The sequence below is a fragment of the Salmo salar genome, chromosome 23 (assembly GCF_965601325.2).
Source record: "Salmo salar chromosome 23, fSalSal1, whole genome shotgun sequence".
NCBI classification, from domain to species: Eukaryota; Metazoa; Chordata; class Actinopteri; order Salmoniformes; family Salmonidae; genus Salmo; species Salmo salar.
The window spans coordinates 44,201,766-44,227,419 of record NC_138313.1 but is presented as its reverse complement, the minus strand read 5'-3'; the positions used below and the strand labels follow the sequence as shown (position 1 = coordinate 44,227,419).

The 25,654-nt window shown below is 43.8% G+C and overlaps 1 protein-coding gene across 3 annotated transcripts in view; it reads left to right on the top strand.

Moving 5' to 3' along the window:
- The window catches only part of LOC106584692 (zinc finger protein 609), a 205,137-nt gene that overhangs the window by 59,468 nt on the left and 120,015 nt on the right, over positions 1-25,654 (top strand). For 2 of the 3 annotated variants that reach the window (XM_014170195.3, XM_014170194.3), the window contains exon 2: positions 5,630-6,496. In XM_014170195.3, the coding sequence (XP_014025670.2) occupies positions 5,762-6,496 (735 nt within the window). In that variant the 5' untranslated portion in view covers positions 5,630-5,761. Of the gene's footprint in view, positions 1-5,629; positions 6,497-22,728; positions 22,826-25,654 lie in introns of those variants that run through there. The other variant, XM_014170199.3, reaches the window with a different exon arrangement.

Below are 25,654 nucleotides of genomic sequence, written 5' to 3'. Positions count from 1 at the left end.
CCAATGCTGAAAACGGTGGCTATCCACTGGCTATATCCTGTTTCCTGTGAAGGGAAGATTTTGTTTGTTGAAAAGTTACATTTTTTGTTATTTACCTTTCCATTTCAAGAATAATGCCGAAGCAGAGTATCTAAAATGGTTGGCCTTTGTCAAATCTACTTTGTTTATGCTACATGTCATGCATCTCAGTCAGACTATGCAAACATCTCGAGTGCATCTCGCTCTTTCTCTCTTCGTGTGTGTGTGTGTGTGTGTGTGTGTGTGTGTGTGTGTGTGTGTGTGTGTGTGTGTGTGTGTGTGTGTGTGTGTGTGTGTGTGTGTGTGTGTGTGTGTGTGTGTGTGTGTGTGTGTGTGTGTGTGTGTGTGTGTGTGAGTGAGAGAGAGAGAGAATTGGCCTTCCATTGTCATGAAGGAGCAAAAGGGTTACGCCAACGCATTCATATGATAAGTGCCTTGAAAAGAGGGCTTGTGAAAGAGAAGCTCCTCTTCCGGCACACAAGTTGTTTTTGACCCAGTGTCAGGAAATCAAAAGCGGCAAAGGGCTGTGATCTGCCTCAATGGAGGCAATGTGTCGGGGCCCATAAAATTCCTGGGTCTTGTTTCACTCTTTATTGGTCTGTCACGTGTAAAAAGGCTAGTGTGGGGAATACCAATAACTCAGAACAAACTGGTTAAGAAGGCCATTGCTAGAGAGTCTCTTTTTGCCTAACATTTTGGTCCGTTTGATCGTACAGGCTGACTAAGATGAACCAGAACTTCCTAGTAAAGGATTCTGGCACAAAATGTTAGGACTAAGTGTGTCTTTTGTTTAGTCAGGTCCTCCCACCCCCACTGATTATGAATGCAAATCTATTTCTGTGTCTTATTAAATGTCTCACAACGGAGAGGTAGCCTAATAGGATCATGGTTGCTTCATCAAGACCTTCATTACAGATCATTAATGCTGACATTGTAATCCATTTTTCCTTTCTCCCCCATTAGCTTATACAGAGTAAAGTGGGTAAGTGGGCTTTGATGCCGGCAGTAGAAGTCAACCTTGTTTTGGTGCTTTTGTTGACCGCAGTGGATTGATATGTCATGGTGTTAATTAGACTAAATATCCGGCGAGGGGGAGCTCTGGTGAGGAGCTTGGAGCTTGATCTCTGGGGCAGGGTTTGTGGCTTTGATGATTTCAGAGGTCTCTTTAGTCCTGCCTGACGTCAACCTGCTGGTAAAAGAGGAAATGGACTCCATATGTGTTTGGTGTTTGCTGAAACCTCACCCTCCCTGGCAAAGCTGCCATGTGCCTTGTAAACCCAAAGGCAGCTTTCTCCCTGAACTTGAGAGCGCATCGAGGAAGCTTGGCTATTGTTTTCAGGAATGGTACAGTTTATTGCACCTTCAAATTAGGTCGAATACACACTACACATTAGGTCAACGAGCTACAGAGACTATACATTAGGTCAACGAGCTACAGAGACTATACATTAGGTCAACGAGCTACAGAGACTATACATTAGGTCAACGAGCTACAGAGACTATACATTAGGTCAACGAGCTACAGAGACTATACATTAGGTCAACGAGATACAGAGACTATACATTAGGTCAACGAGCTACAGAGACTATACATTAGGTCAACGAGCTACAGAGACTATACATTAGGTCAACGAGCTACAGAGACTATACATTAGGTCAACGAGCTACAGAGACTATACATTAGGTCAACGAGCTACAGAGACTACACATTAGGTCAACGAGCTACAGAGACTATACATTAGGTCAACGAGCTACAGACACTACACATTAGGTCAACGAGCTACAGAGACTATACATTAGGTCAACGAGCTACAGAGACTACACATTAGGTCAACGAGCTACAGAGACTATACATTAGGTCAACGAGCTACAGAGACTATACATTAGGTCAACGAGCTACAGAGACTATACATTAGGTCAACGAGCTACAGACACTACACATTAGGTCAACGAGCTACAGAGACTATACATTAGGTCAACGAGATACAGAGACTATACATTAGGTCAACGAGCTACAGACACTATACATTAGGTCAACGAGATACAGAGACTGACTATACATTAGGTCAACGAGCTACAGAGACTATACATTAGGTCAACGAGATACAGAGCCTATACATTAGGTCAACGAGCTACAGAGACTACACATTAGGTCAACGAGCTACAGACACTACACATTAGGTCAACGAGATACAGAGCCTATACATTAGGTCAACGAGCTACAGACACTACACATTAGGTCAACGAGCTACAGAGACTACACATTAGGTCAACGAGCTACAGACACTACACATTAGGTCAACGAGCTACAGAGACTATACATTAGGTCAACGAGCTACAGAGACTATACATTAGGTCAACGAGCTACAGAGACTATACATTAGGCCAACGAGCTACAGAGACTATACATTAGGTCAACGAGGTACAGAGACTATACATTAGGTCAACGAGCTACAGAGACTATACATTAGGTCAACGAGCTACAGAGACTATACATTAGGCCAACGAGCTACAGAGACTATACATTAGGCCAACGAGGTACAGAGACTATACATTAGGTCAACGAGCTACAGAGACTATACATTAGGTCAACGAGCTACAGAGACTGACTATACATTAGGTCAACGAGCTACAGAGACTATACATTAGGTCAACGAGCTACAGAGACTGACTATACATTAGGTCAACGAGCTACAGAGACTATACATTAGGTCAACGAGCTACAGAGACTATACATTAGGTCAACGAGCTACAGACTATACATTAGGTCAACGAGCTACAGAGACTATACATTAGGTCAACGAGCTACAGAGACTATACATTAGGTCAACGAGCTACAGAGACTACACATTAGGTCAACGAGATACAGAGACTATACATTAGGTCAACGAGCTACAGAGACTATACATTAGGTCAACGAGCTACAGAGACTATACATTAGGTCAACGAGCTACAGACACTATACATTAGGTCAACGAGCTACAGAGACTGACTATACATTAGGTCAACGAGATACAGAGACTATACATTAGGTCAACGAGCTACAGAGACTATACATTAGGTCAACGAGATACAGAGACTATACATTAGGTCAACGAGCTACAGAGACTATACATTAGGTCAACGAGCTACAGAGACTATACATTAGGTCAACGAGATACAGAGACTACACATTAGGTCAACGAGCTACAGAGACTACACATTAGGTCAACGAGCTACAGAGACTACACATTAGGTCAACGAGCTACAGAGACTATACATTAGGTCAACGAGCTACAGAGACTATACATTAGGTCAACGAGCTACAGAGACTATACATTAGGTCAACGAGCTACAGAGACTATACATTAGGTCAACGAGCTACAGGACTATACATTAGGTCAACGAGATACAGAGACTGCTTACATTAGGTCAACGAGCTACAGAGACTATACATTAGGTCAACGAGCTACAGAGACTACACATTAGGTCAACGAGCTACAGAGACTATACATTAGGTCAACGAGCTACAGAGACTATACATTAGGTCAACGAGCTACAGAGACTATACATTAGGTCAACGAGCTACAGAGACTATACATTAGGTCAACGAGCTACAGAGACTATACATTAGGTCAACGAGATACAGAGACTATACATTAGGTCAACGAGCTACAGAGACTATACATTAGGTCAACGAGCTACAGAGACTATACATTAGGTCAACGAGCTACAGAGACTATACATTAGGTCAACGAGATACAGAGACTGACTATACATTAGGTCAACGAGCTACAGAGACTATACATTAGGTCAACGAGCTACAGAGACTATACATTAGGTCAACGAGATACAGAGACTATACATTAGGTCAACGAGCTACAGAGACTATACATTAGGTCAACGAGCTACAGAGACTATACATTAGGTCAACGAGCTACAGAGACTATACATTAGGTCAACGAGCTACAGAGACTATACATTAGGTCAACGAGCTACAGAGACTGACTATACATTAGGTCAACGAGCTACAGAGACTATACATTAGGTCAACGAGCTACAGAGACTATACATTAGGTCAACGAGCTACAGAGCTATACATTAGGTCAACGAGCTACAGAGACTATACATTAGGTCAACGAGCTACAGAGACTATACATTAGGTCAACGAGCTACAGAGACTACACATTAGGTCAACGAGATACAGAGACTATACATTAGGTCAACGAGCTACAGAGACTATACATTAGGTCAACGAGCTACAGAGACTATACATTAGGTCAACGAGCTACAGACACTATACATTAGGTCAACGAGCTACAGAGACTGACTATACATTAGGTCAACGAGATACAGAGACTATACATTAGGTCAACGAGCTACAGAGACTATACATTAGGTCAACGAGATACAGAGACTATACATTAGGTCAACGAGCTACAGAGACTATACATTAGGTCAACGAGCTACAGAGACTATACATTAGGTCAACGAGATACAGAGACTACACATTAGGTCAACGAGCTACAGAGACTACACATTAGGTCAACGAGCTACAGAGACTATACATTAGGTCAACGAGCTACAGAGACTATACATTAGGTCAACGAGCTACAGACTATACATTAGGTCAACGAGATACAGAGACTTTACATTAGGTCAACGAGCTACAGAGACTGACTATACATTAGGTCAACGAGCTACAGAGACTATACATTAGGTCAACGAGCTACAGAGACTACACATTAGGTCAACGAGATACAGAGACTATACATTAGGTCAACGAGCTACAGAGACTATACATTAGGTCAACGAGCTACAGAGACTATACATTAGGTCAACGAGATACAGAGACTATACATTAGGTCAACGAGCTACAGAGACTATACATTAGGTCAATGAGCTACAGAGACTATACATTAGGTCAACGAGCTACAGAGACTATACATTAGGTCAACGAGATACAGAGACTGACTATACATTAGGTCAACGAGCTACAGAGACTATACATTAGGTCAACGAGCTACAGAGACTATACATTAGGTCAACGAGATACAGAGACTATACATTAGGTCAACGAGCTACAGAGACTATACATTAGGTCAACGAGCTACAGAGACTATACATTAGGTCAACGAGCTACAGAGACTATACATTAGGTCAACGAGCTACAGAGACTATACATTAGGTCAACGAGCTACAGAGACTACACATTAGGTCAACGAGCTACAGAGACTACACATTAGGTCAACGAGCTACAGAGACTACACATTAGGTCAACGAGCTACAGAGACTATACATTAGGTCAACGAGCTACAGAGACTGACTATACATTAGGTCAACGAGCTACAGAGACTATACATTAGGTCAACGAGCTACAGAGACTATACATTAGGTCAACGAGACAAAACATTGTCAGGCACCTGTTTAGGAATAATTCTTTGTACACATTGTCTGAAAGTGCTTTGTAGGTTTACAATACTTTATGAAAGTGGATACCGTCTTGCCTGCCAGACCTTCCTGTGTTATAAGATTCTAATATCTGATGATCTCATTATAGTTTATCTTGGAATGTTAGAGCTTGACCTTTGACTGCATTCTTTTCACACATTTTCTCTTCCTCTCTTTACAGAGCAAACAATGTGGGTTACTGGGAAGGGGATACGGAGAAGACCCTAAAGCTGCTGTAATCCTTCTCCCACTGCCTCCAGTGGTCTGAGAAGGTCAGACTTAACTGTGGCGCGCCTGGGCCGCTGGCACTAAGATGTCCCTAAGCAGTGGCACTGCAGGCGGGAAAGGTGTGGACTCTAATGCGGTGGACACTTATGACAGCGGCGACGAATGGGATATAGGTGTTGGCAATCTGATCATTGACCTTGACGCAGACCTAGAAAAGGACAAACTTGAGATGTCTGGTACTAAAGACGGTGGGGGTATGGCTGCCCCTCCCAGCGCTGTAGCAGCTCTACCGGACAACATAAAATTTGTTAGCCACATACCCGCTGCTCAAGGGAAAGAGAGTAAACCCAAATCAAAGCGTAGTAAGAGCTCAAAGGACAGTGGCAAGGCCTTGGCCTCAGACGGGGCCAAAAAAGACACCCAGGTGCGAACCCAGGGTGAGGTCACTGGACCCGCCATTGGCACAGGTCCCACGGCAAACGCAAACTCTGGAAAGGGTGCTGAGAAGAGCAGCAAAGCCTCCCGTAATGTTTCTAGTGGAAAGAAAGAAAAGGAGGGGGGTTCTGGGAAAAGTAAGAAGGAGAGAAGTGAATTTGTGCCTACTACTGAGAAGGATGTAGGTGCCCTAGTTTTGCCTTTGGCATGTCGTGGCGTTCCATTTGAGGGTACGCAAAATACAGACTTGGCTGTGGCTGAGCAACTTGGGAATATCGCCCTGGATTCCACACGGATTGTTGTACCACCGTTAGCCATTAAAAATGAGCCAGAGGAGATGGACAACGGCGAATGCAGAAACCTGAAGAAAATGAAAAGTGAAAAGGTAAGAAACAAGCTGTCTTGTGTCTTTGTTTTTTTGCGTTTGGCTGCTGTTTAATCAACTGATTTGAATGATGGCAGATGTTGGTTGTTTGTTTGCTGCTGGAGTATTAGTATGTCTAGCTCATCGTGACCAAGTGATTTAGGAGATTTTAATGTAGCACTTTGCTTTCAAGTGGAGTGAACAACAGACTTAATCTAGTTCTCTGTGTGGGGGATAAGAGCTTTGTACGGTCTTGAAAACTCTCATGTAATCACTGAATTTGATGGGTGTTAAGCAGTGCATGGGGCTCCATCTTAGCACTAATGTGTCCTCCTCGGGGACTTTTACGCTGCTGTACACACCCCGTAGCCCAGAAACAAGTGAATTATGTTCTGCAAGACACAACATTGGCATCAGTCTGTAACACTACATACCGTAGATTCCTGTCCTCTGTTTGCTAGTCATTTCAGCAATGAGTTACTGCTCAGGCCCTTCACTGCCATTAGGATTTGCAAACCTTCTGGTGTTCTCAGGCACTCAAATTGGCAGACTTGTTTTTACAAGGCTATGGGTTGCTTGTGGACATCGCGAGGGGAGGGTGGAAGGCTTCAGTGTGCCAGATGCCAATGATGTGAGAAGCCAGAGTTCCGCAGTTCTCTGATAAGGTTCCTGACAGGGTCCCTGGAGGGTTTTGTAAAGCCATCTCGTGAAGAGGCTTTGCACCAGGAGATCAGTTCCACCTGTTGGCCGTATGTCACCGCCAGGCGCTGAGACTAAAGTGAAGCTCCAGGGGAAGTGTCCGATGTCTTGTCCTGGCAACAGATCTTTTTTTTTTTGAGAGAGAGCGTCGAAAAGCCTCCGCTTTTTCCACCCCTGCACTTAGTCAGCTGGGGGGGGGGGACGACGACTTCCAGGCTAAAGTTACCCATTAGACATAATTACTGGCTACTCATCTCTAAATCATGACGAGAGTATGCTTTTTAAAGTGTTCATCGGATGGCACTTGGTGGATCGACAGGAGAAGGTATCAAAGATTGTCACTTTGAGCTGTGTGATAGCTACTTCTGCTGCAATGAAGAGGCCACCGGATCCCAATAAGCACGTTTCCATCCACAGTTCAGTCATACCATATATAATTATTATTTTTTTTAAACTCACGACAGCTGTGATGGAAACAGGAAGTTTCAGTATAATTTTATTAATTAATTTTATTAATGCCAACAGATTATTTGTTAGTTCGACATGGTGGGATCTTTTTTTTTGTCTGTAAAATGTATTACGTGGGAAATGATGGTGGAAACGCTTTTATGCTCAAATATTGATATAATAACCATCATGTCGAAGTAAATTTGGGGTCACGTGATGATATGTTGTGTGGTCCTCCCACTACGACTCATCGGGAAACATACAGTTTATTAGGATACAGATGAAATAAGTTATGATGAACTTCACAGAGGTGGTGAAAGTGCAAGGTGATGAGCTTGATGCTCCTTTCCAATAAATATCGATGGTCTTATTCTGGTGACATGATGATCGATGCTTGGCTGCCATTTGACAAAATAACATTCTGTCTCTTGTCCATAATAATGTCATCATGTAGACTAGCCTACCTGCACTGTACCTGCGAGCTGTTGGCTTAGAGCTCAGGCACCAAGACCAGAGGAGGCACATTCACTATTTAACACAACAGTTTGTGACAAAACCATCAGTAGAGTTAAACTTCACATTTTTATTCAGTACATGAAATAAAGTACATTTTTGTGTGTACTATGTCATCACGAACTGACTTTTATCCGCAACAAGTCCACAGGTGGGGAAAAGGTGCATATTTTCTTTATACGGATTGTAGAATATTCACATTAAAATCTGTTGCCAATTGGATGGAAACTTGTCTACTGAGAGGGTTTTCTGCTTCCGCTGTATTGAAGAGGCCATCCGGATCCCATTGAGAGGCTTTTCTGCTTATCTTTGGAGCTTTGGGACTGCTGCCTCAGGGTATCTGAACTCTGTGGCGGGAGGTTTCGTGTGTCATCTTGCTCCGTGTTTCACCTCTATCATCTAATGGAAGGAGGCAGTCAGTTCAACTCACTCTCGCTGTCTTGAGCAGGGAAGGAGGAGAGGAAGTAATAAAGACTCCCTCTGTGAGGATCATGCCAGCAGGACAGGAAATCCGGTGACCAAGGGACAAGATATCTCGTCGACCCTCTAGAGATAAAGGGTTTAGGGTCATTTGTTTAGACATATTTTAAAGTCTTGGTTGACCAAAAATTTAAAGCTAAGGACATAGCAATGGCTACTTCGACAAATCCATGTATTTGGCAGAAATCCTACAGCCCCTTCTCCCTGTTCTCATAGTATCATCCTGCGTGGCCTTCGATGTCTGATCAGTGGGCCATTTCTGACATTATGTAGTCGTCAGCGCCCATGCTACTGTCATGACCTTCACATGCATCTGTTTGGACAACACAGGGAATTTCCAGTGCCCTGTACAGGCATTAACATCAGTGATGATGATTGCATGTTTCTAATTTTGTCAGCGATGGAATTACTTGAGGTGAATGAGACTCTCTCTTTTGTAAAAATCCCCCGTAATCCGTTTTTGGATATTATTTAATATGCTTTTAGACATTATTATTAATGTCTCCTTGTTGTTTACAGTCCCAACTCTTAAGACAGTATGGGCTGTCCTAAAAAACCCATCGCCTACATAGTTTTTACAAACTTGCGGTTACAAACTTACAAACTTTTTCCTACTAAGCATCCTGCCACAAAAATGTCTGCCACAAAAAGGTCATTCTACCACAAATGGGTCTGCAAAAGGGCATTCTACCACAAATGGGTCTGCAAAAAGGGCATTCTACCACAAATGGGTCTGCAAGAAGGGCATTCTACCACAAATGGGTCTGCAAAAAGGTCAGCATCTGCTTGTACAATGCTCTAAACAGGTCATTTAAAATACACTGTGGCCCGTGGCAGTTAAAACGAAATTCAACAATATTCAAAAACATATTGAACTTTGAATATTAATTTGCCCAAGTTTATTCATAAGATAAAATGCTTCAGTGTGTCAGTATTTTCTGCAACTTTCTAAAATGTCACAGGAATTCTCCTGTATGTGATTTGTGTGCAGTGCGCGCATATATTTACACTTTATAACTTTTATCGATAATGATAACCCCCCCCCCCCCAAATGGATTTTTCCCAGAACTCTTGGGGAAAAAAGTCGGCATCTGATGTGGTTTTAGCATTTCTGTCGACTTACAACATCCGATATTTTAGTTTTTTTTTTTTTTCATGAAAATGTTTTTTTTTAAATTGAAATTACATTTTTTATTAGAGTAACTTGAAAAAAACTGAGAAATGGAATTTGAGCTAAATGCCTCCCTCTTCTTTTCATTTTGAATCGGCACCAGGCACTTTCCTCAATGCCAGTTACTACAACCTTGTCTGAGTTCAATGAACTCTACTGTAGAGAAAGTGCTTCGTGCTCGGGGGGTTTAAAGCTGTCTAGCATTCCTCTCTCGGCAGTGAAGTTTGATAGTTCAATTGATAGAGCAGTGCTTTTCATTAATAGGTATTTTTGGATCTCTCTCGTATTCTGTGGGGAATGTGTCTGGGTGGTGAGCAGTGCCTGTGAAATGGCAGGCTCCAGCGCTCTCTGTGCCACTAGGACTACACAGGACCTAAATCCAGGGCTTTACAGAGTGACTGGATCTACAGGGTCCTGAGCACAGCCCTTCTCTCTCTCTCCCCCTCTCTCCCCCTCTCTCTCACTGCCCATGGTGGCCTGTGACTGGTGCTATTGTATTCCAGCACATTCCTTAAACAGGCAGCTCAGGGTTAGTCAGGGCTGTGCAGAGAGACTCTCTCTCCTTTCCGTGCCCATTTTCTCCGGACTGACCGGTTTGGAGCTGTGAGCGGATCCTCTCTGTTGGCTTGGCAACCTTTCTCGTGTTTTCTCCGCATTATTTCGACCTTATAGGAACATGGGCGCTGGGTTTAAACGCTGGAAGTCAGGCGTTGTGGGTGGGTGTGTGTGTGTTTATGGGACCTAAAAGGGGAAAAGTGGTGCAGTGGTGCAGTACTACAGCCCTGGTTTCCTTCTCCACAGTAGCACCCCATAGCAGAGCTCCAGTGGAATATGCCTGCACCAGACAGCCCCAGCCTTGAGGACAGTCTAAGAACAACTAGCCTTCATCATTGAAGTAGTCTTTCTGCTCACAGAGGAGCAGGGAGATGGACTAAAATAGTATAAACCTAGGCACAAACTGTTAAGGAGCAGCACGCTTCAACACCGCATAGCAGGCCAACTGTCTCTCGTACACACGGCCTCAGAAGAAATGAGCCTTTTTGATCTGTAAACTCCCATGTGATCTAGTAGTGTTTCCCCTCCAGTCCAGACTCCCCCTCAGCTCCTCTGTCAGTGTGTGGAATCCAAAGACAGGAGGGGTTGTGTTTAGAGTAGATGTGACAAATTTCTCAATGTTTAAACTGCCATTTTTGTATTTCTTTTTTACAGTTTTAACACAATCATGAAATAACGTCAAGTCACAATTTTAGATATGGTTCTGCTAGGGGGCAACGCAGTCCTGGTTACCTTCCTACCGGTCATCACTAAGTTACCACAGCCACAAAGTCATAAAGCCTGTTTCTAAAATGTATCTTCTTAATTTAATGTGATTTTTAAAACTAACCTTTCCCACAACCTTAACCACACTGCTGGCCTTATGCCTAACCTTAAAATTAAGACAAAAAAACCTTCAGTTTTTTACGATATGGCCAATATTGACTTTGTGGCTGTGGTAACTAGGGGAAACTGGGGTTGGGCTGTATACAGTACAGTGTATGTGTGTATATATATCTTTTTAATTATATTTACATAAGTATTCAGACCCTTTACTCAGTACTTTGTTGAAGCACATTTGGCAGCGATTACAGCCTTGAGTCTTCTTGGGTATGACTCTACAAGCTTGTCACACCTGTATTTGGGGAGTTTCTCCCATTCTTCTCTGCAGATCCTATCAAGGTCTGTTAGGTTGGATGGGCAGCGTCACTGCACAGCTATTTTCAGGTCTCTATCTCTCTCGAGATGTTCGATTGGGCTCTGGCTGGGCCACTCAAGGACTTTCAGAGACTTGTCCCGAAGCCACTCCTGCGTTGTCTTGGCTTTGTGCTTAGGGTCGTTGTCCTGTTGGAAGGTAAACTTTGGCCCCAGTCTGAGGTCCTGAGCACTCTGGAGCAGGTTTTAATCAAGGATCTCTCTGTATTTTGCTCCGTTCATCTTTACCTCGATCCTGACTAGTCTCCCAGTCCTTGCCGCTGAAAAACATCCCTACAGCATGATGCTGCCACCACCATGCTTCACTGTAAGGATGGTGCCAGGTTTCTTCCAGACATGACGCTTGGCTTTCAGGCCAAAGAGTTCAATCTTGGTTCTCTCATCCCTTCTGGAAGGTTCTCAGACCCAGAGAATCTTGTTTCTCATGGTCTGAGAGTCCTTTAGGTGCCTTTTGGCAAACTTCAAGCGGGCTGTCATGCCTTTTACTGAGGAGTGGCTTCCGTCTGGCCACTTTACCATAAAGGCCTGATTGGTGGAGTGCTGCAGAGATGGTTGTCCTTCTGGAAGGTTCTCCCATCACCACAGAGGAACTCTGGAGCTCTGTCAGTGACCATCGGGTTCTTGGTCACCTTCCGGACCAAGGTCCTTCTCCCCTGATTGCTCTGTTTGGCCAGTTGGCCAGCTCTAGGATAGTCTTGGTGGTTCCATTTAAGAATGATAGAGGCCACTTTGTTCTTGCAGACATTTTTTGGGCACCCTTCCCTAGATCTGTGCCTCGACACAATCCTGTCTCTGAGCTCTACAGACAATTCCTTTGACCTCATGGCTTGGTTTTTGCTCTGACATGCACTGTCAACTGTGGGACCTTATATAGACAGGTGTGTGACTTTCCAAATCATTTCCAATCAATTTAATTTACCACAGGTGGACTCCAATCAAGTTGTAGAAACATCTCAAGGATGACCAATAGAAACAGGAGGCACCTGAGCTCAATTTCAAGTCTCATAGAAAATTGACTAAAAATAAAAAATAAAGCCTTTACATAAGTATTCTGACCCTTTGCTATCATTTAAAAAAAACATGTTTTCAGTTTGTCGTTATGGGGTATTGTGTGTAGATTGATGAGAAAAATATATAATTTAATCAATTTTAGAACACGGCTGTAAGGTAACAAAATGTGGAAAAAGGGAAGGGGTCTGAATACTTTCCCAATGCACTGTATGTACCGTATCCCGTGGTATTTTGAAATACCATCAGTAAGATTTTCCAATACTGTCAATGTCAATAGTTCTTTTTTTTTTTAAATGACATTTTAATATTAGTACTTTAAATTAAAAAAAAAGACCTGCAGTTAACTTATGCATTAGATAATAGATAAAGCATGAATCATTTCACCTGTTAGATCATTTTTCATTATGAAGTTTAACGGTACTAGTTTCCTGAAACAGCGGTTTGAACCAGTCACCGTGTCTTTATTTACAAAGAAGCACAACGAGCAAAATGGGAGCTTCGTGGGGTGACTGAAGCTACACTCGTATGTAATTGGTGACTGAAGCTACACTCGTATGTAATTCACTACACATTATAACTATTAAGTTAACTATCTAAGATGTGCCAAAATGACTTCTCTCCAGCTGGGTTTTACGCACTTGCAAGATCAATCTTCTTGGTAACAACAGTAGAGATAACCCCCCCTCCTGGATTAAGATCCCTGCTGTCTAGTATTTGTTTTGTGCATGTTACAAACTGCATTTTGAGATACTTGCATAAGTTTTTGAGCTGGGTTGTCCGTCTTAGTAGTAAATGTTTGTATGCGCTCGTTAGTGTCTGCTATGAGGATTCCTTAGTAGTTGTTAGCATTTAGTTAGCATTCTGGGGAAGTGATGATTTTCAGATGTTAATACCGTGTATCCCTGGACGGCACAGGTACGGTCAGGGGCGGAAATCCCGCGGGGGACGGGGGGGACACGACCCTCCCCATCCTGGGAAAAATATGATTTTTCCCCCCCAATATATCACTGAAACATAACTATGTAGTTTAAATAATATTAATAATACGCAATGAAAGCAATTGTGCTGATTATAGACACTTAATAGCGCGTTTTTAAGTTTCAAAAGATTGCGACCCCCCCCACCCTTTGCCTCACAATGGTTTGATCCACTGCCAGTTCCTTAGTTGGCAAGGTAACAGAGGGGTCGTGTCTACTGTCTGAAAGGCACTCAATGAACGTAACTGACGTGAGGTTAATCTAGTCAATCGTGCACACACACTAGCTGAATATGCAGAGCTAGCGCGCAAATATTAACTATTAAGCTAGCTAGTACCTATTCCATTTATGTGGCGTCGTCAAAGATGGAATCTTTGCTATCGTCAATTTATTCCAAGATCAGCATGCAGATGATGTAAGTTAGTGCTTCAAAGTCCCTGGGATAAGGTTAGCAATAAACTGAAGTCCAAATTGAACAGAACTACACTCTCTTCTACCATTGTCTTAAATATATTTAATGATCTCGTTGCAAAAGCTAAATTGTCGCAAGGGAACTTTTATTTATTTATTTTATTTCACCTTTATTTAACCCGGGTAGCAAAGATTATAGCAAACACCACTGAAACTAAATTGGTGCTCGCTAGCTTTGCAAATTCAGCTATTGTTGGAAGCCAGCCAATATGAAACAAACTATTAAAATTACGAAGGTTGCAGCATATGTTGTGTAAATGGTGAACTCATACAGCTGTCAACTCTTGTCATTTTAATCCGTTTCACATTTGCTAGCTACCTTTTAGATCGAAGCCCAAATAGAATGATAGAAGATGATAGAAGCCCATCTCCTACTGTAAATAACCTACCAGCCAGGTAGAAAAATGGCAGAAAAATAAAAGACGGACATCAGAGTATTTTTCAATTCACCAAAACGCATAGTAAGAACCCTAGTAGCCTAATATCTCAAAGACTAGTTGATAAAATGTTCATAAGAAAGAAATGAAATTCTAATGGAAATGTTTCACAATGATGTCATTAGGCAGAGCAGGCAACAGATGGCACACAGACAGCAGAGTTGGGGACAGATATGCAGGGACAGACTGGCAGAGACAGGGAGTCTCAGGTAAGTTTGTTGAGTCTTTGTTTGGCAACATTATGAAAGGTTCTCAATTTTTTTGACTTGTAAAATAGGAACATCATTGGAAAATGCCATGGATACCCCCACTCTTAACTTTAACAAATCTTAGTTCAGTCACCAGTTTAAGGCAATGGTATTGCTGTTGTGATTAGTTGTGTAGTTTTGGGTACCGGTAGTTAGGAGTACGGCAAACACCTTATTTCTTTGGTTCCTCAATATACATTTACCATATTACAATGTAGGCTATGTGTTACAGCACTACTTTTGGTGTCCCCCTCAGGAATTGCTCTTGAGAAAATTTCATGTAATTGTCCCCACCAAAGTTGATATCAGATTTTCGCCCCTGGGTATGGTATGAAGGTATGGAAATCTGAATACAGCCCAACCCTAGTGGTATCCCCCACCCACTCAGCAACGATGGTATTAATTATCTTTTAGGTTCTCTGCTGTGTGCCTCTCCTCCATGTTGTCGGTATGTACTTCATGTCCCACTTCTCATCAATATGATGGATCGCTGCAGTGATGTATGACAGCGTGTTCATAGACATCCAACAATCTGCAATCAGCAATCATTGTACAATTTCTCCATTAGGACCGTCATGGTTTTTCAACATGGCATCTTGTAGTCTGGTTCTAGATATGTCATTAGGGTATTGAAGCTAACATCCACTACAATTTGACAATGGCTGCATATCAACTGGCATCATTTCTATAGTCAGCGCTGTGATTTCTCTCACTCTGTCCCCTATCGCCCTGCTGCCAGCAACGGGTTGGGCCTCCCTTTCAGCACCTGTACTGCCACTGTAGCTCACTTCCTCCTCGCAAAGTTTGCATGTCAGCTTCTCATGTAACTTCTCAAAGTATTACCATACAGGACTTTACTGTGGTCGCATTCCCCGTCTCACTCTGTCATGTTTCCAACTGTTACGATAATGTACGGAGCGCTTTATATCCACGCTCCTCCTGCTAACGTAGCTCCTCCTGCTAACGTAGCTCCTCCTGCTAACGTGGCTCCTCCTGCTAACGTGGCTCCTCCTGCTAACGTAGCTCCTCCTGCTAACGTGACTCCTCCTGCTAACGTGACTCCTCCTGCTAACGTAGCGCCTCTTGCTAACGTGGCTCCTCCTGCTAAGGTGGCTCCCCCTGCTAACGTAGCTCCTTCTGCTAACGTGACTCCTCCTGCTAACGTAGCGCCTCTTGTTAACGTGGCTCCTCCTGCTAAGGTGGCTCCTCCTGCTAAGGTGGCTCCCCCTGCTAACGTAGCTCCTCCTGCTAACGTGACTCCTCCTGCTAACGTGACTCCTCCTGCTAACGTGACTCCTCCTGCTAACGTAGCTCCTCCTGCTAACGTAGCTCCTCCTGCTAACGTAGCTCCTCCTGCTAACGTGACTCCTCCTGCTAACGTAGCTCCTCCTGCTAACGTAGCTCCTCCTGCTAACGTGACTCCTCCTGCTAACGTGACTCCTCCTGCTAACGTAGCTCCTCCTGCTAACGTGGCTCCTCCTGCTAACGTGGCTCCTCCTGCTAACGTGGCTCCTCCTGCTAACGTGGCTCCTCCTGCTAACGTGGCTCCTCCTGCTAACGTGACTCCTCCTGCTAACGTGACTCCTCCTGCTAACGTGACTCCTCCTGCTAACGTGGCTCCTCCTGCTAACGTGGCTCCTCCTGCTAACGTGACTCCTCTTGCTAACATAGCTCCTCCTGCTAAAATGTTTCCCTTTGATGATGATGATTGGGACGTGTTAGTTTTGTGATAACATTTGTTTTTTATTTAACCTTTTATTTTGACAGGGAAGACATTGAGACCTAGGTCACTTTTCCAAATGCACCCTGTATAATACAATGTACAATACACATGAAACACAACCTTGGTAAGCACAAATAAAACATCACAAATCACCCAGAAAAACAGTCGTCCACAAATAAATCCCTAATCAATACTCTACACTGGCCGAACGGCACAAGAACATCAAAGATGAATTGTATATAGAATTTTGTTCCAGCAATACGGTGCATTAAACGTTAACAATCCCAAATGTCTTTTAAACTTACACACTCTAATTTAGAGGTCAGCCCCACCATTTCTTTTCCAGCCATCTGTTCCTAGATGCCTGAGTCCCATTCTGATTATTGCAGCAAAGGTCAGACAACGTTCGCTTCTTAAGTTCCAATCCCGTTGAGCACTTAAATGGCTGCCTCATGCGTCTAATGGAAGGGCAGTGCTTCCCCTCCCCTGCCTGGCTGCAGTGGAACAACGATTTCCTCCTCATCAGCAAAAAACTGGCTCCGGCTCTCACACAGGCTTTTATACAGCCTTGTGTTCATAGAATGTACAGCCCTGGACATGGAGTAGAAAGCCCTATAAAATCTGCGATAAGGATATATCGAGCGTAATCACGGAATCCAGCCATTTTAAATAGGAATTCAACAATATTCCAAAATCTGTTAAACATAATAGGGAATCAACTAAATGGGAAAATGTTTACATTATTAATACAAGTTCATAGTAAGACATTTTTTATTTTGTAAAATTTTACCTTTTTAACTAGGCAAGTCAGTTAAGAACAAATTCTTATTTTCAATGACAGCCTAGGAACAGTGGGTTAACTGCCTTGTTCAGGGGCAGAACGACAGATTTTCACAGAAACAGAATGCATTAGTGATTCGTATTGCCTGCAAATTTCTGAAGAGGTGTGTGTGTGTGTGTGTGTGTGTGTGTGTGTGTGTGTGTGTGTGTGTGTGTGTGTGTGTGTGTGTGTGTGTGTGTGTGTGTGTGTGTGTGTGTGTGTGTGTGTGTGTGTGTGTGTTGCACGTGTCTACCATTTTGTGTAGCCGTTAGCGATGATGCTAGCTAATGAAAACAGCTTCTGGTAAATGTAAAAGCTTTACCAAAAAATAAATAAATAATTCTCAATTAAACGTTAACTCCAAACATTAGGATATAATTGCAGAATTTCCAGATGCTCTCTATGCTTACCTGGCAGAATTGTATTGTGATTATTTTCAGCGGTCCATTGGGTTTATGTGTTGACAACTCTACCATTACATCTGACCTACAAAAACACAGCTAGACAACAGCCTCTTCCTAGGTATGCCTTTCAATGAAAGGGTAGAACTCCACCCAATCAGGCAACAACAAATACATCTAAAGCATTTTATAGGGCCCTGGAGTAGGCAAGATGAAACATCTTGAATGCCGGGGCAGGCTCAGTCAAATGGGAGAAGTAAGCTAACATTCCTCTCTTCAGACTCCCACGGGAGACATCTCCATTTGTCATGTTCAGTGCCATTTTAAGATGGAAAGTAGCCTTTCCTCGCCACGGAAAACAAGCTATAATGCTGCCACCGCCGCAGTCTCTTTTCAGAGAATCTACAACCGCCTCACTGTGGTGGGTGCAGGATCTCTCTCTCTCTTTTTTGTGCAACACAGTTCAGTCCTAAATGGGATTCATTGAAGTGGATGCCTGTCTTGAAGTTGAGTGTTTGTGACTTCCTTTGAAATGGGGTGGCGGATAATTGAAAACACAGACGGAAAGGGCCTGTGCCAAGTCTTTTCTTTTTCTGGTGAGCTGCTCTTGTCAACGGAGCCGTAGTCCAATCAGAACCGAACCAACAGTCGGCCAGATGCTCAGCATTACACATGGATCACATCCATAGCTGTGATTCTTTCAGCATTTCGTCTTCTCTTTATACGTCAGCCCATTTCGGTCAAAGTTAGGTTTGTGTTTTAAGGTTACCAGATAAAAACAAATGCTAGCCTCAATCTGCCCTTGTAGCTTAAAGTTGTTTATTGGCTGACAAAATCTAACTGATGCCAAGACCTCTATCTTTGAAGGAAGAAAGTGAAAAACGCCAGAGACTAGCGCTCTGCCCCAAGGATAAGTATTTGCTTGGTTTAGACCAGTTTTTTAGTTTTTTTTGTCTGTTTGAAAATGAGTTTGGCCGTGCAGCACCTACAGATGCTGCCAAGAAAAACTATTTAAATTCTTCCCTCATCCAGCTGGCTGAGCAGGCTGCAGTGAAGTTGTGATGTCTGCTCTGTGATCACTTCAAGTCTCACTTTTCATTATAATCTTTATGCCTAGCCCCTAAAGTCTCATCTTTTAAGACTCACCATCGTTGTAGGTGTTTTAACTATGAGAAATGAGGTCTTCTGATTTGATGGTCTCACTACCTATATTGATATTGCTGGAGCGTTTTATAAGATATCTTAGGTAGCTCACTGTCAGTCTCTTTTATTTTTTAGACCAGGTCAAAATGTGAATAGACACCACATAGCAACACAAAATGTCCACATAAAACCCTTTGGAAGCCATCTTGGGGGGAAAAGGCCAACAGGAGTGTACCGAGGGTAAGCAGCCATGAGTGCAGTGTGTATTATCTAGTCATTTCGCAGCATTATGTCTGTCCGCTGCTTTGGTCTGAGTGGAATTATTCTCCCGGCCCAGAGTTTACTCTGGTAGACAGCCTAGATGTTCAGCTATTTGAGCTGTCTGAGCAAGAGGTTTTGTTAGGTGGAGGGTGAACTCGTGAAGCATCGGTCGGCCGTCGCTGGGGCTGTGTTTTTGGTTTCTGCAGTGCTGTTCCTGCCACTGGGACGTTTGAAGCACCCCTGCCCCTCCGGGCTCCAGTAAAAACTCCACACCGGTTGTTTCCCACATGTCTGCTCCTCTGTCTCCACTCCACAGCACAGGGATGAAGGGAAGAAAGCATGGACAATGCTTAGCTATATATCTTGTGTAAAACAAGGTAGCCTTGACTCTGCTATTAACTGGAGGTGTAGTATTTTTATTTCTTATTCTTCTCTGTATTTTTTTCAACTTAAATGTTGGTTAGGGGCTCGTACGTAAGCATTTCACAAGGTCTACACCTGTTGTACTCGGCGATGTGACTAATAAAATTGGATTTGATGATGATACCAGCCAACATACTGTGAGCTTGCCATCTTGTATTAGCTTGTTTTACCTTGCGCCCACATCCTCATGATGGCATTTTCCATTTTCCATAGTACCAACCATGAGTGCTTAGGAAGGACATGGAGGGCAGCAGTGTTTCCACTGAAGTCATTTAGCTGGAACCTACAAGCTACACTACTGTCTTTCTTTCCCCTCAACCTTGGAACGGTGTTCAGATGATTGAGTTGTTTCCACAAATGCAGTTGGATGTTTCCAGGTTTAAGTGTTGATACTGTGCTGAAGGTAGTAAATGGCATATATATTGGTACTATGCAGAGTATAGAGAGGAATGTGTAGGGGAGTCTATTCCTGGATGCTGATTGGTTTAAACCGCATTCCAGCCGGTATCTATTCCTCAAGTTACCACCGGCTAAATCTGACGTAGACATGTCTATTTACTTTATTCCATCTGACTACGCAATCCACTGTCTCATCATAGTAACGTTTTGACAATATCTCTGTATTATTGTTGTTAGTTGTCTGTACCTGCACCAGAACTCCTGTATTTTCCTTCATAGCTTGTTCTCCATCTTCTTTTTAAAATCAGAGGCAATTTCTTTTCAGCACTTTTATTTCCCTGACTCATCAAAATTAGTTTTCTCATGACTCTCTCTTGTCCCTCTGCAGCAGACATATAGTGAGCAATATGTTTGGAACATAGAATCCCAATAAAATCACAGTATTGACTCGCAAAACATATAGAATCATGAGAATCGCAATACATATCATATTGGCACCTAAGTGTGGTGATATTGTATTGCGAGGTCCTTGGATATTCCCAGCCCTAGAGAGGAGGCACACTGGTTCCTAAATTCACACTGACATTTTATGTTTAAGCAATAAGGCACGAGGGGGTGTGGTATATGGCCAACATACCACAGCAAAGGGCTGTTCTTAAGCACGACGCAACGCTGAGTGCCTGGACACAGGCCTTAGCTGTGGTATATTGGCCATATACCACAAACCCCAGAGGTGCCTTATTGCTATTTTAAACTGGTTTCCAACGTAATTAGAGCAGTAAAAATACATGTTTTGTCATACCCGTGGTATATGGTCTGATATATCATGGCTGTCAGCCAATCAGAATTTAGGACTCGAACCACCCAGTTTATAATTACATATATCCTATGTAGGCCGATACACACCCACATTATAGACACGAGAGCATGTTGTCTGGGGCGCAGCGTAGTGTGCTGGGTTATGGGTCACAGTGTTGAGAGCCGCTAGGTTTCTAGTCCTGTTGGACTGCGATACAGGACAACACTGTGGAGAGCGGTGGGTGTGCCTGGTGGACATTATTTTCATATCAGGATCCATGCCTGCCACATGAACACTCCTTTCCAACATCTGGTCGTCTCTTTGACCTTCAGTGTGCTGCCGTCTCTGATTGGCTGTTGTGGTGCGCGACCCCGGTGGATTTACGTCCAGCGCTGCTCTTACATGAGGTAACGGACATAACGCTTGTGTTTACTGGTGTGGTTTGGCCTTTACACGGAGATTCTCTAAGGGTTCTGTCTCTACCTTCAGAGTACTTTGTTTTTGACAGGAAGATAAGTTATGCCTATTTATATGATTAAAGCCTTGTAAAAGATTGTTGTAATATCCATGTGTCCTGCTGTCTCTTCAGTTTTTGGTTTTTATAATCATTTAGTAGGCTTACTTTGTCCCCTAAGGCCTAGCTAGTCTTAAGTGTATTTTCTGGGGTAGTTGGCAAAAAATGTCTGGAATCCCACCTGACCAATGTGAGGTACTGCCAGGGCTGTACCATGTGGACCAATAGGATAGGTCTGTATGGAATTATAAGGATATTGCTACAGAGATAAATGCACAATAACAAATTGCCCAGCCTTAGGTGTTATTGTTTGACGACATCTTTTTTTTAATATGTTTTTACATTTAAATGAAAAAGTCATCACACAAGTGTGTTTCTTTCATCCAGTACAGGGCTATGTACAGATTAGGCTGCCCAGCTCCCAGGGACGCTGCAGCGTGTCACAACCCTGATTGAGACAGAGAAGCAATAGGCAGTCAGCTAGCCGAGATGACGGCAGAATCCCACAAATACTTGTGTTCTTATTTGTGCTGTTTCTCCCTGGGGGTTGATGTCTGTTTAACAGCTGAGCTGGAAGATGTTATTTCTCTCATAACACTTTATTATTTGAAGGAACACATTCTACCCAGAGGTAATCTCTTCCCTATTGCACAGAGCCGTCGCCGGGGCGGTATAATCCCGCCCTGTCATGCTGAAACAGGATTAGCTCTGTCTGTTTAACACTGTGGGACTGGGTTCGGAGAAGACCAGGCGCTTGAGGCGTGCCTCTGAAAACATTCTTTGTGTTTGGTATGGCCGATGTTCCTTTTTTTTATAGGGCTAATTTCACCATCCTCCATATTGTAGGCTATTCACTCAAAGCCGGTTCAGTTAAATCCTGTTGTTTTTCTTGTATCTGCTTTGGTTTGTTCACACAGCATGGGGAATGAATTGCATGCTTGTTTTACTATCCCCATATTTTATCAGGCATTTCTTGTAGCTCTGAAAAATCTGAAATCTGTGTTCAAGAGCTTTCACTCTGCAGTAAGTAGCTCTCGTAAATAATGTGTAATCGAAGCGATTGGGATGTTTTAGTGTACACACACACACATTCCCTAAAGCCCCGTGGAAAGCCTGTGAGTGTGTAAAGGGAAGGAATTATGTGGGAGCCGAGCACAGCGAGGCCAGGCCTGTGAAAACAATCCCAGCGCTGGGAGAAACAAAGCCCTTTCATGGCCTGCTGGCCCTTCCCTCTCAGTCTCTCAGCTCTGTGTGTCTGGAATAGCTATGCAGCAAGTCGTGGGGGAGGGGATGACCAAGCTAGGGAGAAAGAGCGAAGGAAAGTGTGTGTGTGTGTGTGTGTGTGTGTGTGTGAAAGACTCACTCACACTGCTAATTCAGCCCATGAAAGCCCTGTGCAGTCAGAGCAGCTGTCTTCCATTGTCAGCCCCAGCAAATTTCCAGCGCGCCTCATTTGGCCTCTCGATGCGTGAGGAGCAAGAAAGTGGTTGAGGTGGGGGGAGGAGTATACAAAGACTGCAGAATCTGAGGTAGGACTGGGACTGCCTGCCTGCCTGCCTGCCTGCCTGCCTGCCTGCCTGCCTGCCTGCCTGCCTGCCTGCCTGCCTGCCTGCCTGCCAGTCAGCGGTCAGGCTACTACGCCAGGCCTGCAATGGGCAGAGGAGGTCAGTATCTAACGTGTGTGTCTGATTGCCTGTCTGTGAGCGGGGCAGCCATGCTGTTGCAGCCGCTGCTTGAAGGAGAGGGAACTTAAGGGGGGGGCAGCTGTGGGAAACGGGGAGGAGAGGGAAGGAAAGGGGGAAGCCAGAGTTCTGTGGTATGAATGGTTGAGACGTTTTGACGCTGCCTGTGCTTTACTCCCAGCTTTTCTCCGCTGTAAGGAAGGAGCTGCTTTTAAAGTAGAGGTGTAGATGGAAAGTGGGAGGAGAGAGAAAGAGTCCTCTTTATTTCTTCACCTCTACTTTCTGCCTCTTAAAAAGAATCCCTGGTTTACAGAAAGAGGGAGTGATTTGATGTTGGAACAGGCAAATAGCATTGACAGTGCTGGAGACCCAGACCGACACGGATGGAAAAACGGGCGCGTCTAACACAACGAAGCCAGTCCACTCCAGCCCCAGGGAAGTGAGGCAGTGTCGATGCTGGCTGTGAACCCACCGAGCATGTGCTCTGTCAGAACAAAACTGACACAGTGAGAAGAGGGAGGGTTCGAGTCCCCCCCTTTTCCTGGAATCTGGCTGGGTGAACCGGAGAGGGGAGTCTCATGGAGGAACATTTGCCCCAGTGATCAGTTCTCTGTTTGGGACAGTCCAAATGTTTCCTCCCCACTGTTGCTCTGACACAGGAAGGAGAGGTTCCAGGTTGTGTGGATCCTTTTCTCTCTCATGTTTACACGAGGGCTGAGCCAGTGATTTGTGGGCAGCCTCCTCTGTGCCCATAAGTTCCTGGTTGTAGACTAATCTTGGCCGGCCCATAACGTTTTGAGCCCTGGAAATGTCAGGCAGTTTAAACTTGTTTGTGTGAATCAGTCTCTCTCTCTACTCCGCGGGCTGGGGAACAGCCGCTGTGTTAAGTCTGCTGTGGAAGTGCAGTCTGGAAAGGGTGTTTGCGTAGGGACACCGTCTTGAATGTCAGTGGCGGTTTTAGGAAGGTTGTCCCATTCACTCTCACATTGCTCTCTGACCTCTCACTATTTTTGGCCGATTTTTAATGTGAACTGAACTGGGATCAGACTGTAGACATGGGGTGCCCGAGATGATCTGGGCCGAGCTAGAAAGGACCTCTGACCCAAGAGCAGCCGTTAGTCATTAAACAGTCCCTGCTTTTCACTCTCTCTTGTTTTATGAACTGCGAGTGAAAAGACAGGAGGTGAAGAGAAACACTCCGTTATTCACTGTTTGGCAGACTACTTATAAAGGAGATAGTCCCACATCGGACAGCTGTGTGCTGTATATACACTGTCATGACCCTCTCCTGTGTTCTATTGAGGTTTACCGTCTAGAGAAATAGCTGGTATAACAGGGGTCAAGGAAGTGACATCAAATCGGTAGTTTACCTGCTGGTTAAGCTTTCAGGACCTGCCTCTGCATTTAGCTACAGCAACATTGGAGCAAATAGTTCACTCCAGCTATTATTCCCTTAATGGTTAGCCTGACCCTGTCGACTAAAGTCTTAAAAACCTGTTCATTGTCACTGCACAAAAAAAAAAAGTTGTCACAGCGTTCTGTAAGCTGGAGGACCGAGCACGCCCACATTCTCATCGACGGGGCTGAGGTAGAGCAGGTGGTGAGCTTCAAGTTCCTTGGTGTCCACATCAACAAACTAACATGGTCCAAGCACACCAAGACAATTGTGAAGAGGGCACGACAAAACCTATTCCCCCTCAGGAGACTGAAAAGATTTGGCATAGGTCCTCAGATCCTCAAAAGGTTCTACAGCTGCACCATCGAGAGCATCCTGACTGGTATGGCAACTGCTCGGCCTCCGACCGCAAGACACTACAGAGGGTAGTGCGTACCGCCCAGTACATCACTGTGGCCATGCTTCCTGCCATCCAGGACCTCTATACCAGTCGGTGTCAGAGGAAGGCCCTAAAAATTGTCAGACTCCAGCCACCCTAGTCATAGACTGTTCTCTCTGCTACCGCATGGCAAGCGGTACCGGAGCGCCAAGTCTAGGTCCAAGAGGCTTCTAAACAGCTTCTACCCCCAAGCCATAAGACTCCTGAACATCTAGTCAAATGGCTACCCAGACCCCTCTTTTATGCTGCTGCTACTCTGTTTATTATCTTTGCATAGTCACTTTAACTCTACCTACATGTACATATTGCCTCGACTAACCAGTGACCCCACACATTGACTCTGTACCGGTACCCCCTGTATATAGTCTCGCTATTGTTATTTTACTGCTGCTCTTTAATTACTTGTTACTTTAATTTTCTATTTTTTTACTTAACACATTTAAAAAAAGGATGAACTTCTTAACTTCTATGGGCTAGCGTCCCACCTGCGGGACACAGCCAGTGAAATATCAGGGCGGCAAATTCAAAAACAACAAAATGTCATAATTCAACTTTCTCAAACATACAACTATTTTACACCATTTTAAAGATACACTTCTCCTTGATGTAACCACATTGTCCAATTTCAAAAAGGCTTTACAGCGAAAGCAAAACATGACATTATGTTAGGAGAGTACATAGACAAAAATAATCACACATTTTCCAAGCAAGGACATGTCAATAAAACCCAAAACACAGCTAAATGAAGCACTAACCTTTGGCGATCTTCATCAGATGACACTCCTAGGACATTATGTTACACAATACATGTATGTTTTGTTCGATAAAGTTCATATTTATATCCAAAAACTGCATTTTACATTAGTGCGTGATGTTCAGAAAATGTATTCCCACCAAAACGTCCGGTGAATGTGCACATCAATTTACAAAAATGCTCATCATAAACGTTGACAAAATATATAACAATTATTTAAAG